Below are 15,086 nucleotides of genomic sequence, written 5' to 3'. Positions count from 1 at the left end.
AAACCCAACTTTAAACCTCCACAGGTATTAACTGTTATTACAATGAGCACGATGACGTAGGTAACGGCACGTCACCATGTATGTCATCTAATGAGGTCCCATCAATGAATCATTAATTGAAAAATACCTTCAGATTGTTCCCTCTTTCTGCTGCGTCCTCTGGCACCTTGTTCATCTTCTTCGCCCCGCTCTTCCTCTTCCTCCTAGGAAGGCAGTGACATCAACTTCCTCCAGGACAAGCCCATTACCCCACTCATCCCCCCCAAAAATACATCCATAGCAAAGTCTGGCTAGAATTCCAAAATCACAGAGCAGTAGATTAATCTAAACCAGGGTCCCCAACCCCTAGGTCCGTGGACCGGTACCGAGCCGCGGCATGCCAGCAAGTGGTCCGCACAAACAAGCAAAGCCCCAACCGTGGGATGCAGGCAGCACACAAAACCACGCACCCTCCAGTCCACGGAAAAACCTCTCTCCACGGAAGGGACCCCTGATCTAAACAATGTTGTTCTGAATTCTTCATGGAAACCATTTATTTTATTTTATTTTATTTTATTTTTTGGAGGCTTTTTTGGAGAAGCGTGAAAAGAAAAAGACAGGAGTTAAGGTTCTCCTGAGAATCAACACGCCATCTGACCAAACACCTAAGGGTAACTCGGGATCTAGAGGTCAAGAAGCCTTCCGCAACACACAGTAATTCGAACTGTTTCCAAGCTAATTTGTGGTGGGGGCTAATCACACACAGAAGACCAACCAAGATCAAGAGTATGTGAGCGCCTTGCTGGCAGGAGCAACTCAAACCATGTTACGTTTCCTCTCACCTTCTCTGAGGAAGAGTCCTCAGAGGCCTCCTCTCCTTCGCTGTCCAGACAAAAAAGTTTCCGCCGCTTTCCTGGACCTTTGATCCTTTCATCGTCCCTCTTGGAGGTCTTGGCTATCTGTGAGGATTTTTTATCTGCAGAGTGGAATAGAGAGGGAAAAATGAAGAAAAGAAGGGACACGACACCAAGGAACGGCCATCTCCATTTCCTGCTGCAGCCAAGGTGCGTCACACCTATTCAGACTGTAAGCCGGAGAGCAGGGACAGCCTGGTTTTTAATTCAGATCGTGGGCAAAGGATACCGATGCTTTTGTAAGAAAAAAAAAGTGTCACCCTTTTGCCGAAGATTAAAGTGTATAAACCACGATCCGGAGGCGAGACAACGTACCTTCCTCATCCTCTTCCGCCGGAGTAGAGGGGTGGGGCTGCTTCACTTCGCTGCACTCCGAGATTTCCGAGGGTTCTTTCCTTTTCACCTGCGGCCAAAAGGAGACGGTGGGTTTCCCCGAGCGGAGCACCATGTTTCAGAGGGCAGTCAAACTAAACCTGCCCCTTAAGAGAAACAGGATTTCCACTCTGCACAGCTTCCTGAAGAGGCTCCCAGCCCCAGAGAAAACCCCTGGGCCTTTTTACCTTGAAGGAGGGGAGCCTGAGGACTCCTCGAAAGCCAGTTCCAAAGCCAAAGCCCTCCAGGCCACCGGTCCCGCCGCTCTTGGCCCAGTCCACCAGAGACAGAAGGGCGGGATCTTTCAGTTTGGTTTTGTCTTTCTCCTCTTCCTTGGCTAGCTGTTTAACAGTGTTCTGGAAAGGCTAAAGACAGTAAGACTGCGGCATTAGTGGGAATGGTTAGGGGCAGAGGGGAAGAAAGCAGCATTCCGGATGTGGGGAAGGAAGGAAGAGTATACAACAGAAGAATCTTCTGAAGTAGGAAGCTCGGCCTACAGGACTACAGTTGTTTTGTAGTCTTGAGAACTATTTTTGCTAATCTCACTCAAAGATCACAAAATAGCTCTCTTCTCATCAAGGCTGGTGTTCCAATTTCTCTGTAGTGTGGCCTACCTTTATTTCAAACTACCCTACAGCTTACTATCATCCTCACCTATTGGGGCATAAGGGCTGCTTTCCTGCAATAAAGCACGACTGTTATGTTCATAAGAAAGCTATTTCCAAATAAACCATATTACGGCTCAAGAAGAGGGACTCTCCCATCTGAAGGCCATGACTGCTCTTTTGATTTCCTTCGTAATGTTGTAGCCATAATTTTAGACACCCAAACCCATCATTAAAGAAATAACTTGTAAAACATATGAACAGTTATTTGGGCTATCTGTCTGTCTGTCTTTCTGCCCGCCCGCCTGCCCATCTATCCATCCATCCATCCATCCATCCCCCAATACTGCCAAACTACTCAAACAGACAATACAGGTAGCCCTCAACTAATGACCACAATTAAGCCCATAATTTATGCTGCTAAGCGAGAAATGTGCTTTCTCCTACTTTACAACATTTCTTGCCACAGTTCTTAAGTGAATCACTGTAGTCGACAAGTTAGTGACCTGGTTGTTAGGTGAATCTGGCTTCCCCATTGACTTTGCTTGTCAGAAGGTCACAAAAGGGGATCAACTGACCCCAGGACTGGGCAATCGTCATAAATGTGAGCCAGTTGCCAAGCATCCGAATGCAAATCATGTGACCCATTAGGGATGCTGCAACAGTCGTAAGTGTGAAAAACGGTCATAAGTTCCTTTTTTTCAGTGCTGTTGTAACTCTGAATGGCCACTAAATGAACCGTTGTAAGTCGAGGACTACCTATACACAAACAAGATAACCTATCTCCCATTTCCTTCCAATTTGCCTCAGATTGGGGGGGGGGGTGACCCACGTTTTTTTCATTCCGCAAAATCACCTTGGCCTTTTCCTCTTTGCACTCCCACCACTTGTCAAAAGTGCTGAAAGCCACATTCTCGACCATCTTGCGATTGAGGTCTCGCTGCATGATGCTCTTCATCTCCTGCATGAGGGTGGCAAGGACACTGTCCACCACACAGGCGTGTGGATCTTCCGGAAGCGGTGGGAGCGGGGCCACCTCTTCCTGATATCCCCACGGAGCTGTCCGGAAATCAAGCAGCTGCTGTGGAGGCGGTAGAGGCGGCTGCTCTGAGGAATGTTGTTGTTGCTGCTGCTGCTGCTGCTGCTGCTCTGAGGTCCCAACGGCTGATGGCTGCTGCATGAAAAGTTGGTCTCGCTGGAAGGGGTGACTGCCCTGCTCCAGCAAGTAGCCAGCACCATACAGAGGACGCCCGCAGAAAGAAGCCGCGTCCCGGTGGTAGGAGAAAGGGTCCTCGTACTGGCCCTTGTTTTGCCGCAGCTGTTGAAGGCGGCTCAGCATCTGGGTTTGCATCTGGAAAGACATGGGCATCCCACCCCACTGGTTGCCAAGCCGGTTCATCAGCTCCATGGAGTTGACAAAGTCGTAGATGTGGGGAGCACCACGGCCTCCACCCACCACATTGGCTCGTCCTCTGAAATCGGACAGGCGATGGCCATGCCGGGGACTGACCTGGCCAAAATTAGAGAGCGAATGGGTTTTACCCGCCAGGTGAGGGAGGGAGACGGACATGAGAGGCTGGATTGGATAAGAGGGCGGTGCTTCTGGATGATGGTGGGAGGTAAAGGAGGACACCCCCAACTGCATGTGGCCCAGGACTGATGGCATCACGGAAAAATGTGGGTCGGACACCCCCGCCACAGGAGTTGGAAGCTCAGCTTCGGCTTCATCTTCCGAAATTTCCATGTCTTCACCCGATGACTGCTGAGATGCCTAATTAAGAAGAGAACAGCCAAGAAAGTGTCAGAGCGAATTAATTAGGCATGACTCCCCCATTCCTGCATTCTCCTCGCCTGCCCAATTTAATAAAGTTGCTGATATTCTCAGCTTAAAAATCAAGGAAAAACAGAGCCACATCTGCTAAACTTTAAAGTGCTCGATTACAGAAAGATTACTAGCCTGGTTTCCAGTTCTAAATAGGCTCTGACTAAACAACCGATTTGAAAGTTCCCAAGAATTGATTATCTGCAAGGTCAACCACGTGACCATCTGACAGGCATATAAATTAAGCTGACATACTATTAAAATAACTCAGTATGTACTTAAAATTGCAAAGTTTTCAATACAGACAAGACAGGGAAAACGTACACCTATGCATATTACGATCTAGCGGGCTTGTGTTCAAAATTGCAGAATGTCTATGGAGATTCAGGGTTGTCCCAAAGGTGCTTTTTTTTCAAGAGGCAACTGGACTTTGTTTTTCTTTGAAGAGGTTTCGCTTCTCGTCCAAGAAGCTTCTTCAGGTTGCTCCATTCTATTCTCCTAATATTCTTTGGGCACTAAACTTACTATTTTCACAGGCCCATTTAGGGGTTTGCCCTAGATACTTTTTTTTTAATACACTTGTACTTTAGCAAGCTTCCTTAGACATTAGCCCTGAAACATTCCTCTGTGTGAATGGTACGGTTCTGCCCCAGAAGGCTGCTTGTTCAGAGACTGTCAATAGAGAACCGCTCGTATCAATTCTATTAAGCAAAACAAAAAAAAAAGGAAAGATTCCAAACACCGAAAACTTACTCTGTCTTGCCCATTAGCCTTTGGGGATTCGTCTCCTGCTCCTGCATCCAGGGCTGGCACCACATCTTCAAAGCTGACTGGAAGAGGGGGTGGCGGGGTGCAGGGGCCATGTGGCTCTGCTCCCTTTGAGCCCCCTTTCTCTTCCTCTTCCTCTTCCGTATCTGAATTGAGAAAAGAAAACTTGGACCGCTGCTCCTTTAGTAGCATCTCAATGCGGGAGTCCAAGCTGCTGTGCTGAGCAAAGGGAACACTCTCATTGGTGGTCTCAGGGGCAGGGGAACCAGAGCGGGCCGGTGAGGTCTGCACAGCAGGCGAATGGGATCGGTCATCAACCCCTAGGGCTACGGTCACTGCTGGACTGACGTTCTCTTTAGTTTCCTGAGCAAGAAATTCCGTGGGAGGCAGGGAGTTGGCTGCAAACGTTTCTGCCGTGGGGAGCAGCCGATAATCCTGATCCACAGCGTGGGATTCTGCAGGCACCGAGAAAGGCTCCGGGGTGGCTGTGTAAGATGGGTAGAGCACACTGGGTGCTGGGAAATGCTCCATGCTCTGCTGGGCAAAGCCATGGCTGTTCTGGAACTGAATGCTTTCTGCTGCTGTCGTCACAGAGGAGGAGCAAGCTGCAACCACCACACAGGTGGGAGGAGTAGTGGTGGTAACCGCGGACGAAAGAGTAGAATCATCCCGTTGAGAACGCTCTCTGTGTCGGGAATGGAAGCCAGAGTCCTCTCTTGGATGAGAGCGATGAGAGGAGGAGGAGGAGGAAGACCGCCCTGAGGTGGATGAGAGGCGCTGATATCGGCTACTACTGGTTGTGGCTGCACTACTGCTGCCGCCGCCGCCACCAAACTGCTGACTGTAAGGGGGGTAGTGATGGTCATTGCTGCGATAGTGAGTGGAGGAAGATGAAGAAGATGAAGAGGATGAAGTATAGTGCCGGCGGAAGTACGAGTCTGAAAAGCTGTTCTCGTGCCGAGAGGATTTGTATGACTCTGCCTGGTAGCTGGAGTAGCCTGGGGTCCCTTGCCTTGGAGAGGAAAAGAATCAGTCCCATTAGCATCTGCCCTTCCTTTCTGCCCCTCCCCGCCCCATGAACTTACTCTGAAAAGTTAATATATTATTTAAGATCATTTCCCCAAATCTTGCCACGAGGGGGTGGGGGTGGGGAGAAACCCTTACCTGCTAGAATAGGCAGAATCCTGTGAATACGGCGTTCCTCCCCGTGGGGTATACGGAGTCCCCTGGGACTGTGGTGTGTACTGGCCATAGGAAGAAGGTGTGTCTTGTCGGCCACTGGAGTACGGAGTGTCCTGAGAACAAGGGGTGCCGTTGCCAGGCGTTGAAGGCATTGCATTAGTCGGGTACAACGAATTGGTCGAATGGTGTCTTCGTGACTCTGACTGTAAAAGGAACGATGTCGACAAAAACTTGTTATCTCTTCTTGCCCAGAGCTCACTGGTCGCATGCAATGCAAAGCCGAGTGGCTCGTGCCAAACTGCCAAATACGTAAGCCTCTGTCTTAGATGACACATAACAGGGTTGTATTTTTTTAGCTCAGCTACCACTCAGCTATTTACCAAAATGTACACATGGCAAAACTGAAGACTGAGCTGCATGCCTAAAGCAAGGCGTCAGCATCTACCTACGGGACACAGGTAGAGTTGCAGGTGGGCAATGAATGCAGTTCAGCAAAGAGAAGGGAGAAGTATCCGGGCTGTATCAAGAAAGCAGAAGTTAGTAAGAAATTCTCTCTTATCGGGCGATCAAACAGTTAAGCAAATCTTAAAACAGAGAAGAAAATCGACAGGGGAGACCTTCCGAAGAAAAAAAGGGACACCGAACTAATCCGGTAGATTCAAATAGGTTTCTAAAGTTACCGAGTCAGCTGAAAACTTTTCATTCGGCATTTTACTTCCAGTTGGGACAGTATGAGGTGTGAAAGAGCCATTCACAATCAGTTCGTAATATTTCATACGCTGTTGACCTGTACGAACAAAAAAAAAGCAGTCGGTAGGAAGCAAGTGCCGTTCAAAATCAGGGAGACGATGCTGAATTGGGAGGGCGACTAAAGGAAGAGCATTACCTTTGATGTCAAGTTGGGCATGAATGATGTTGCCCATGACTGAAGTGTTGTGTAGGTTCTTGACTGTCTCCTTCGCCCCCCTCGTGCTGGTGAACAGCACCTTGGCCAGACCCAGGTGCTTGCCGTTCTTTGGATTATACAGAATCTCAATCTCCTCAATGTCGCCATATTTTTTGCACATCTCACACAGAAAGGATTCCTTGATGTTATCATTCAGCCGGGCAAATGTCACCTCCTTCAGAGGGATCTGGCCCACATAGTACTCGTCTAGCTGCAGCAATGACAGAAGGCAAGGTGGGATGAGGAAGCTAAAAACAACCTCTAGTAAGTTAACATACCAACAATTAAGAAAATATTCAACTGGCAGTTGGCAAAAGTTTTTTTAAAAAAAATGCTTATAAAGGAGACTCGGAAATCAGAGTTCTGCTGGACTGAACTTTGATCAGCTAGGCCCAGATCTCTGGTCCTTGAAGTAGATGAAGCAGATATTTCTCCACTTAAATCCCAGATCATATTATTTCAAGTATAATTTATTACCATTTCCCTGGCAGTAATTTCCACTAAAACTGACACTTTTGTATACACCCGGACACACTCTTTGAATATCCTTTATTTACAACTTTTGAAGGTATCCTACACTTCTTTGGAAAACTCTCCTTCTTCTTTTTATTTTTTAAGTTGAAGCTCATATTTATTACCCACTAATATTTCACCAAAATGCACTCAAAAGAAGTACAGAGTCTAACAAAATGCAGCAATATGGTCTGTTCTCCTGGGAGCTCCTACTGATGTTCTTGCTATTCAAATCTGACCCCCCAGTTGTGAGAATTTTAGTTTTTATAAAAGATCTGTAGCAATCTCCTTGAATACTATCTTATTTTTTTCAGCATCAGTGTCAAAGGAAGTAGAAATACATGCATACTGTTTAAACTGACAGGACTCAGCTTCTCTATCAACTTACTCTTGTCTTCCAACCTTCTTTATCCTGAGGAAAGGCAAAGGAAATCCCAGAATGTATTTTCAAGTAATACAGGTGTGCTACTGATCTTGTGCTACCTGATCTGGAAGCTTTAAGAGAACTGGAGAAAAATGATCTATAATGAAGTAAGCATAGTTTACCTTAAACTTTGGGACAGGAAGAGAAAGATCTCTGGTTTTGGACCATTTCCTATGTCTCGGATCTTGCAAAACCTTTACAGGAGCATGACCTGAATCCTTGAGAAAAAGATTAGAAAGCGGCGGTGACTCAAAAGCCTTATTGACAAAATGGCGTTAAGTACTTCTCAATTTTTTATCAAATTAATATAGTTGCCCATTGCGCAGATCTGACTCTGGGAGATGTATATTAAAAACAGAACTACAATTAAAATCATCAAACCATTAAAACCTAAACATATCTATCGTACATTATCTAGATTCATATTCTGAGACGGGCAACATATCAATAAATTATCATTTGCAGCAAAAAAAAAGGTCATAAAATCAAGCACGACTTACTTAACGACCATATCACTTGGCAAGGGAAGCTTAGGTCACAATTGTGGTCCTAAGTCAAGTATTACCCATATATGGACTCACAAATGTGAATTATATGGCACTAATACAAACCTTGGGGGGAAAAAAAGATTTAAAAATCACGGTCGGGTGATTTCCTTTCCAGGATCTCAATGTCTTTGAAATGATTTTGTCACTATTAGTTCTGCTGCTTAGGGGCATGCCCAGGCAAAGCAGCGTTTAATAAAGCAAAACCTCACCGGCTATAATGAATGTGAAACTGACATTCTGTACAGGAAGGGAAGAAATAAATAGTAGAAAAGATTCATTCCACTTCAAGTCGCATCTTATTTCAAGGAGATCGTAGCTTGATCTCCCTCTGAATGACAGAATGTGGACTTTTTTTTGGGAGTTCTTTTGAATTTGTTTGTGCTCTACAGTGCTAAAGCTAAAACTGGCATTAAGAATTTAAGAAAAATTAAAGGTGTATGTGATTTACATGACTCTATATTCATATTATCATCTGCCTAATCCAGAAGTAGAATATTTTTTAAAAAAAACCATTTAGGCAAAATCAAGACAAAACATCTAAAGCTGAGTTATCAGAAAATAAGTTCATTCAAATTTCAAACACAGTATATTAGAAGGGAAAAAAAAGAAATAAAATTTAGAAAAAGGAGTGTTCCAATTATAGGGATATGCAAAATGTTTCAACCACAAATTGTGAAATGTCCTGTGCTGAGTGCAATATAGTCTGTTGCTTTTTAGAAGTATTTTGAGCTTCCAGAGTTAAAACATTTCCATAGTGCTTAACATAAGCCATTTCATGAAATGGGCTCAAAGCATTTCACACACCTCTATCCAATTACATTAACTATTAGATAATTTTATTTCTGGATTCTTCTCAATAACACTTTCCCCACAAATCAAGCATAATTTAAACATTCCAATCCTACACCAGGATATACTATGTATTTCAGAACAAACCATACTGACCTTAAAATAGACTGTGATAGTCTTTATTTCACAACCTGAACTACTGGGAAACTCATAGTAAGATGTCACTGGAATTCAGATATTTAAATAGAAGGTTTCATGATGCAAATATTTTGACTGAAATCATTCGCATAACTCAATTTGATACAGATTACAGTGGAATATACTTTATATTTCAGTGGGATTTTAAAATATTTCCTTTTCAGGAAATTGGAAGAACAGCATGTTGAAGAAGACAATGTTAAGCATCAACACATAATTTTACCATGGATGGCTTAGTGCAGGGGTGTCAAACTGCCAGCATCATAGCGAAACCGCATCCACCCCATTGCCGCAATGGCAAAAAAGTCGCAATACATCGCGACACGTCATGCGACGTTGCAAATTTGACACCCCTGGCTTAGTGTGTAAAAGAGAAAATATGTAAGTATGATTAGCAACTAAGAAACAAGGACTGTGATTTTCACAGTGCTTCAAGGCCTGTTCCCATTTCTAAGAATATCTTCAAAGGAAGCCATTTCTCTTTTATGATGGCTCTTATTAAGAATTGATTGGGACCTTAAAAACTAACAGAATCTTATTTATGGAACTTGGGGCCTGTCTCTTGCTTTAATTAGAAAGGAAAATATGGTTGTCCTGAACTTCTCCATTTGCTGTTACACAGTACAGAGAATATGAAAAAACAGGATTGGAAATTATCGAGAACTTTATTTATTTATTTATTTTTTATTTTAATTCCATTTATATCCCGCCCTTCTCCGAAGACTCAGGGCGGCTTACAAGCTTAGCAGTAGCCTTCATTCTATGTATATGCCTGCTTATTAGGGCTTTCACACACACCCCAAGCGGCATTATTACAAAGTCAGCTTAATTGCCCCCAACAATCTGGGTCCTCATTTTACCTACCTCGGAAGGATGGAAGGCTGAGTCAACCTTGAGCCTGGTGGGACGCGAACCTGCACTAATTGCAGGCAGCTGGTGTTACTTAAGGAGGCATTAGCCCACTGCTCCACCAAGGCTCATGATAGCTTATGCTTTCAGTATTATACCAGCACTGTTTCACAAGCCTTAATCGTAAGAAACTAACTTTCTAAGAAACATTCTTGGAATTTTTGCCTTCATAGTCTATACAGAAAAACGTATGATCAACATGTGTTAGAAAAGTAAATTAAACTCCTGTTGATTTCAGTAGAGTTAAATGCTTAAGCACACTAAGAAAATCACTGGCAACTATGAGATTTAAGCAAAAGCCTAGACTAAATCCACTCACTAAAATCACCACCATTTTTTGATTCCTAGACCATCAACAGGTTCAGACGAACCACAGGTTTCTATATGAGACAACCCACAAGGTCCACTAGCCAAATTTCACAGAAGAAATCTAGCGCACGCTAGACAGTGCAAAACATTATCAAAATTGGCAAGTGGTGGAGCGTGGATGATGTTCCTAAAAGCCAACCTCAATATGACAGAAGGAAATATTAGAATCTTTGGCAATGGCCCTTTTGAAAACGATGGAAACCACTCAGGTTTTTGCATTAGCTAATTTACATAATCTAAAACTATAATGACACTCACAGAAAAAGAGCAGTATTGAATGGGGAGTCTGTGGCAGTCATGAAAAAGCTGGACAAGGATCAGTACAAAGCTGACTCATTCAAAGATTTGTGACACACTACACTGGATCTACTCTCATCTAAGAGATGGAAAGCAAACTAAAATGTTAACACTCAGCAAAATACAGTGCACGAAGAAAACAGGAGAAGCAATATTAGAATCTAGAAAAGATATAAAAGAAGACCTAGAGATATTGCCAAACATTAGATCATCCATCCTTAGCAGCAGTGACTCACATGCTTTACAATTTGGTAAAAAAAAATAAAAAACCCAACACTGTCCACTTACATTAGTGCTGAAATGCACTCCGTCATAGCGGTAGATCTTGTGCGGGCCATCCTTAAGCATAGGATCAACGATGAGCTTGTAGTTTCTCCACTGGAAGTTAGGGGTTTTCTGGAAGTCACCCCCACCTTCCTGATCCATTCTGACTCATTTACACTGCAAGATGCACATGGAATCAAAGGAATATATTAAATCATGTGTCTATTTCCAGCAGAAGTTAATTTCAATGAGAAATTCTACTGCCATCCACCTCTGAAACTTTCATACTCAGAATCGCCATCTAAGGATATCTTTCTGTACATAAAGGAACCAGAAGTTTTAATATTAAGCACCGTGAAACAGTCTGCTCACAAAATTTATCCTGCATCTATTTCAAGATCTGTTTGACATTCCCAGGGCTACTTACTGAATTCACAAGGCTCAGTGGCTTATGCCAAAGTATCTGACTGTGCAAAGTTGATTTTGCAAATAGCTGAACTCCAATTGCTGTGTTCACATGACATCCTAAGTTAGAAGGCCTGGTTTATGTACCTGCTCACTCTTTCCTTGAATAGTGCTACTAAATGTCAAGTCCTACTTTGATATTCATTGTCTATCATTCTATGGTCAGTTTACCATAATTGTCTCAATGCAAGATGTACAATACTTTGGACTAGAACAAACCACTAAAAGATGGGGTCATTTTCAAGGAACCAGTGGGCCTATTTATATTAATCAAGGCTTCTAGCCTACAGTACAAAGCTAATGTAATTGAATATACTTCGAACAGAACTGCCTGGACTCGTGATTCTGTAGTCTTACTTGTTTGTAGGCAGAGTGATTCTGCAAAATGTAGCACATAGAAATTTTCTTAAAAGCATTTAAACAAGAACGTTCAGAGTTTTTCTACTTATCTTTTTCTGAAAAGAAAAGCAAACCTCTATTTCTAATGACTATGAAGAAATATTTGGTTAGCAAACGATGTGCAATCTCAGAAATTGAAAAAGGATCAAAGTAAGATGGGATCTTTGTTATATGAAGTAACAAAGAAAAATAAGCTGATGCCAAAAAGTTCTTGAAAATCAGAAAACTAACGATTCTTTAAAAAATATAATATTGCCTTATGGAAGTATTTAGAAATGGGATATCTCCTCTATGCAGATATCCATCTCTGCTTCAAACCATTCTGGAACTGAAGTAATGTAGACAGATGCCTGACCAAAATCTGTTGGGAAAAACCTCGCAGCAGTATATGCTACAATATTATAAAATTATCATTTTTTTAAAAAAAGCATCCCTATGTTTTAATTTATTTCATTTTCACTTGACCCTAAATCAAATTTTTGTGTCAACGTATTCATAATCTGCCAGATGAAAATATTGAATTAATTTTAAGTAGAAATGCAATCTTGGAAACCCTTGTAACTTACATTCTACTCTGCTAATTGCATTAGGACAAGCATACATATCTCAGAATACATAGACATTATATCACAGTAAAAGAAAGGAATAAGCTTAAACCTGTTGTAGATGATCTCTTCTGTGGTCAAACTACTGGTAAATTTCAACGTATAGCTATACAACTATTTTTTTTCTCCTTCTCAATAAAACCAGGTAAGAGTTGATTCAATCCATAATTTGAAACAGAATATCTAAGAGACTAGGAAGAAAGCAGAAAAGTGTTTTAAAAAGCAAGCAACATGACATTCTCATGAGGGATTCAAACTTGAATTCTGAAATATTTTCAGGATGTAGTATTTTAGCATTCTGATTTTATATGCAAAAATTCTGATGATGGATTAAATCTAGATATGAGGACTCAAATTTGAACTTTTGGAGATGGCCACTTCCATATGAAGAAATTTATGTTACAAAAAAAAAATTAACCGAAATATTCAAATAATTAAAAATTGAACATTATTATTTATAATCAAACAAAATGGAGCAAACTAGACCCATAAACAATAAACTAAGCTATGTTATAAAATTTCCTGTGGGGAAAATTCTCACAGTTCTGCTCTTTTGCCAAGGGAATAATAAATAGCATAAATATAATATTCTCTAAGCCTACAAAGCCTTATTGACAAAGGTTTGCCTTCCTTTCAGTTCCTTAGTCTATAATGTTTCTGTCTCAAGTATTTCCTCCCTATGTCTTTAGTTAAGACCCTCAATCTATGCGTTTGCTAACAACAGGTCTAATTTCTTGATCCCTATCTTACAGAAAAGCGGCGTTTCCAATTTCCTGCCCGTCTCAAATAATTAATTCTCTTCGATAATTTCCCCATCTCCACAAGGAAGATACCATCTCTTTCTGCTTCACCTCCCAATATCTCCACAACTCCCCGTTTATTCCCTTCTCCACCCTCATCTTTGATTTCCAGTGTCCTGTCTCTGTAGTGTAGAATATTTATTTATTTATTTATTTATTTATTTATTTATTTATTTATTTATTTATTTATTTATTTATTCGGTTTATATACCACCCTATTCCCAAAGGACTCAGGGCGGTTTACAAGGCAAAATTTAAAAACAACCCAATCTAAAATTAAAATAAATTAAATAAATACATATTGTTCTCCCACTAGTAATGCGGATCCTGCTAATATTGCTGAGTTTCCCCCGAGGCCACAAGAGACAGCTCTCACCTCATCCTAGCTCTTCGAAATACCTAGCTTCCCCCCACCCCACCCTCCCTATACACCTGACACTCAAGTTTAAACAGTTGGCACAAACTGTATGAAGAGGGGTAAATGAGGACCCAGATTGTTGGGGGCAATAAGCTGACTTTGTAATAATGCCGCTGGGGTGTGTGTGTGTGAAAGCCCTAATAAGCAGGCATATACATAGAATGAAGGCTATTGCTAAGCACATTGGTTTGTGCTTTAAATTGTAAGCCGCCCTGAGTCTTCGGAGAAGGGCGGGATATAAATGGGATTAAAATAAATAAAATAAATTAAAATAAATTAAGACTTGCCGAAGGGGGTGGTGGTGTGTGCCTGGGTGGGTGGTGGGGCTGACTGGAGAGGCATGGCTCAACCCTGAGGTACAATCCTCAAAATCGTCCCCCTCCCCCCCTCTGACCAAATGGCTCCTCACAGCTTTTCGTGCCAAAGCTCCCCTTTTCTGTCACACACACACACACACACACACACACACACACACACACACGCACCCCGCTTCTCCTCACCAGAAATCGTCTACATGACAGCACCCCATTCTTAAGAAAGGTAGCCAACTTCCACAAGTCTCCCAAGCTTCCCTCGTTCGGGAGACCTGAGAAACGCTACCTTTCTGTGCACGTGAGAACGATTTTCTCTCTCTCTCTCTGAGGGAAAACCGATCCCGCCTCTCTCTCTCTCTCTCTCCCCCCTCACCCGGGACCCGGTCCTGCCCCGCCATCACCCCCGAGGGGCCCTTTCTCTTCTTCTGCACCTCCTCCTCCCTGGACCCCATGTCGGCTGTTCCTCCCCCTGCCCCCCCCAAAAAAAATTACACCTTCCCATTTCCAACTCCCCCCCCCTTCCTCCTCTTCCTCTCCCCCCCCGTCAGGGTCTTCCCCTCCCCATCAGGTATCCCCGGCCCCGCCCACCAGATGCGCGCTCGCTCCTCCGTGCGCGGCCCCCCCCCGCACCCAGCACACCCGTCACTCAGCCGCGCGCCGCTGCGTCTCCCTCCCCCCTCCCGCGCCATTGGGGGGGGTGTCTCGCGCTGCGCCCCCCCTTGTCCTTCCCCCCCCCGCGCGCGTCACCTGCTCCTACCCGCTCCTCCCCCCCTCTCCTCCGCTCAAGGGGGGGCGCGCGCGCGGCCCCCTCCTCCTCCTCCTCCGGTTCGGCCTCGCGCCCCCGCGGCGCTTCGCGCTCTCGTCGCTCGTCTTGCCTTTCCGCCTCGCGCCCTGTGAGGGAAGGACGAGGGGAGGGGGGAGAGAAGAAAAGAGGGAAGGGGGGAAAAAGGGTGACAAGCCGCCGCTTCCACCGCCACCGACAGGGACCAGGGGGCGGGGCCAACGCACACAGGAGAGAGCGTCCCGCGTCAGAGCTCGCGAGACTCGCGGTCCTTTTTTTTTCTCTCCGCCCCCCCCTCACTCCCTCACTTAACCCCGCCTCCGCGCAAGACCGGCCGGATCTCCTGTTGTTCCTCGAATCGGTACTTTCGACGCAAGCGAGAGCGGGGTGGGGGGGAAAAAATCC

The 15,086-nt window shown here is 44.0% G+C and overlaps 1 protein-coding gene across 1 annotated transcript in view; it reads right to left on the bottom strand.

Annotated features, from left to right (window-relative positions):
- Positions 1 to 14,853, bottom strand: part of LOC308679097 (histone-lysine N-methyltransferase SETD1A-like) — a 33,919-nt gene extending 19,066 nt beyond the window's left edge. Inside the window, exons 1-13 of the mRNA XM_081346346.1 lie at positions 14,658 to 14,853; positions 12,421 to 12,559; positions 10,924 to 11,076; positions 7,648 to 7,743; positions 6,529 to 6,799; positions 6,323 to 6,429; positions 5,625 to 5,845; positions 4,446 to 5,472; positions 2,727 to 3,641; positions 1,454 to 1,630; positions 1,209 to 1,296; positions 822 to 955; positions 128 to 203 (exon numbers count right to left, since the gene is read on the bottom strand). Of these exons, the coding sequence (XP_081202472.1) occupies positions 128 to 203; positions 822 to 955; positions 1,209 to 1,296; positions 1,454 to 1,630; positions 2,727 to 3,641; positions 4,446 to 5,472; positions 5,625 to 5,845; positions 6,323 to 6,429; positions 6,529 to 6,799; positions 7,648 to 7,743; positions 10,924 to 11,061 (3,250 nt within the window). The 5' untranslated portion in view covers positions 11,062 to 11,076; positions 12,421 to 12,559; positions 14,658 to 14,853. The remainder of the gene's footprint in view (positions 1 to 127; positions 204 to 821; positions 956 to 1,208; positions 1,297 to 1,453; positions 1,631 to 2,726; positions 3,642 to 4,445; positions 5,473 to 5,624; positions 5,846 to 6,322; positions 6,430 to 6,528; positions 6,800 to 7,647; positions 7,744 to 10,923; positions 11,077 to 12,420; positions 12,560 to 14,657) is intronic.
- Between the last annotated feature and the right edge of the window lie 233 nt (positions 14,854 to 15,086).

The sequence above is a fragment of the Vipera berus genome, assembly GCF_964194415.1.
Source record: "Vipera berus genome assembly, chromosome: Z".
NCBI lineage: Eukaryota > Metazoa > Chordata > Lepidosauria > Squamata > Viperidae > Vipera > Vipera berus.
Note: the sequence above shows the minus strand (reverse complement) of the source record. Positions and strands in the feature narration are given on the sequence as shown.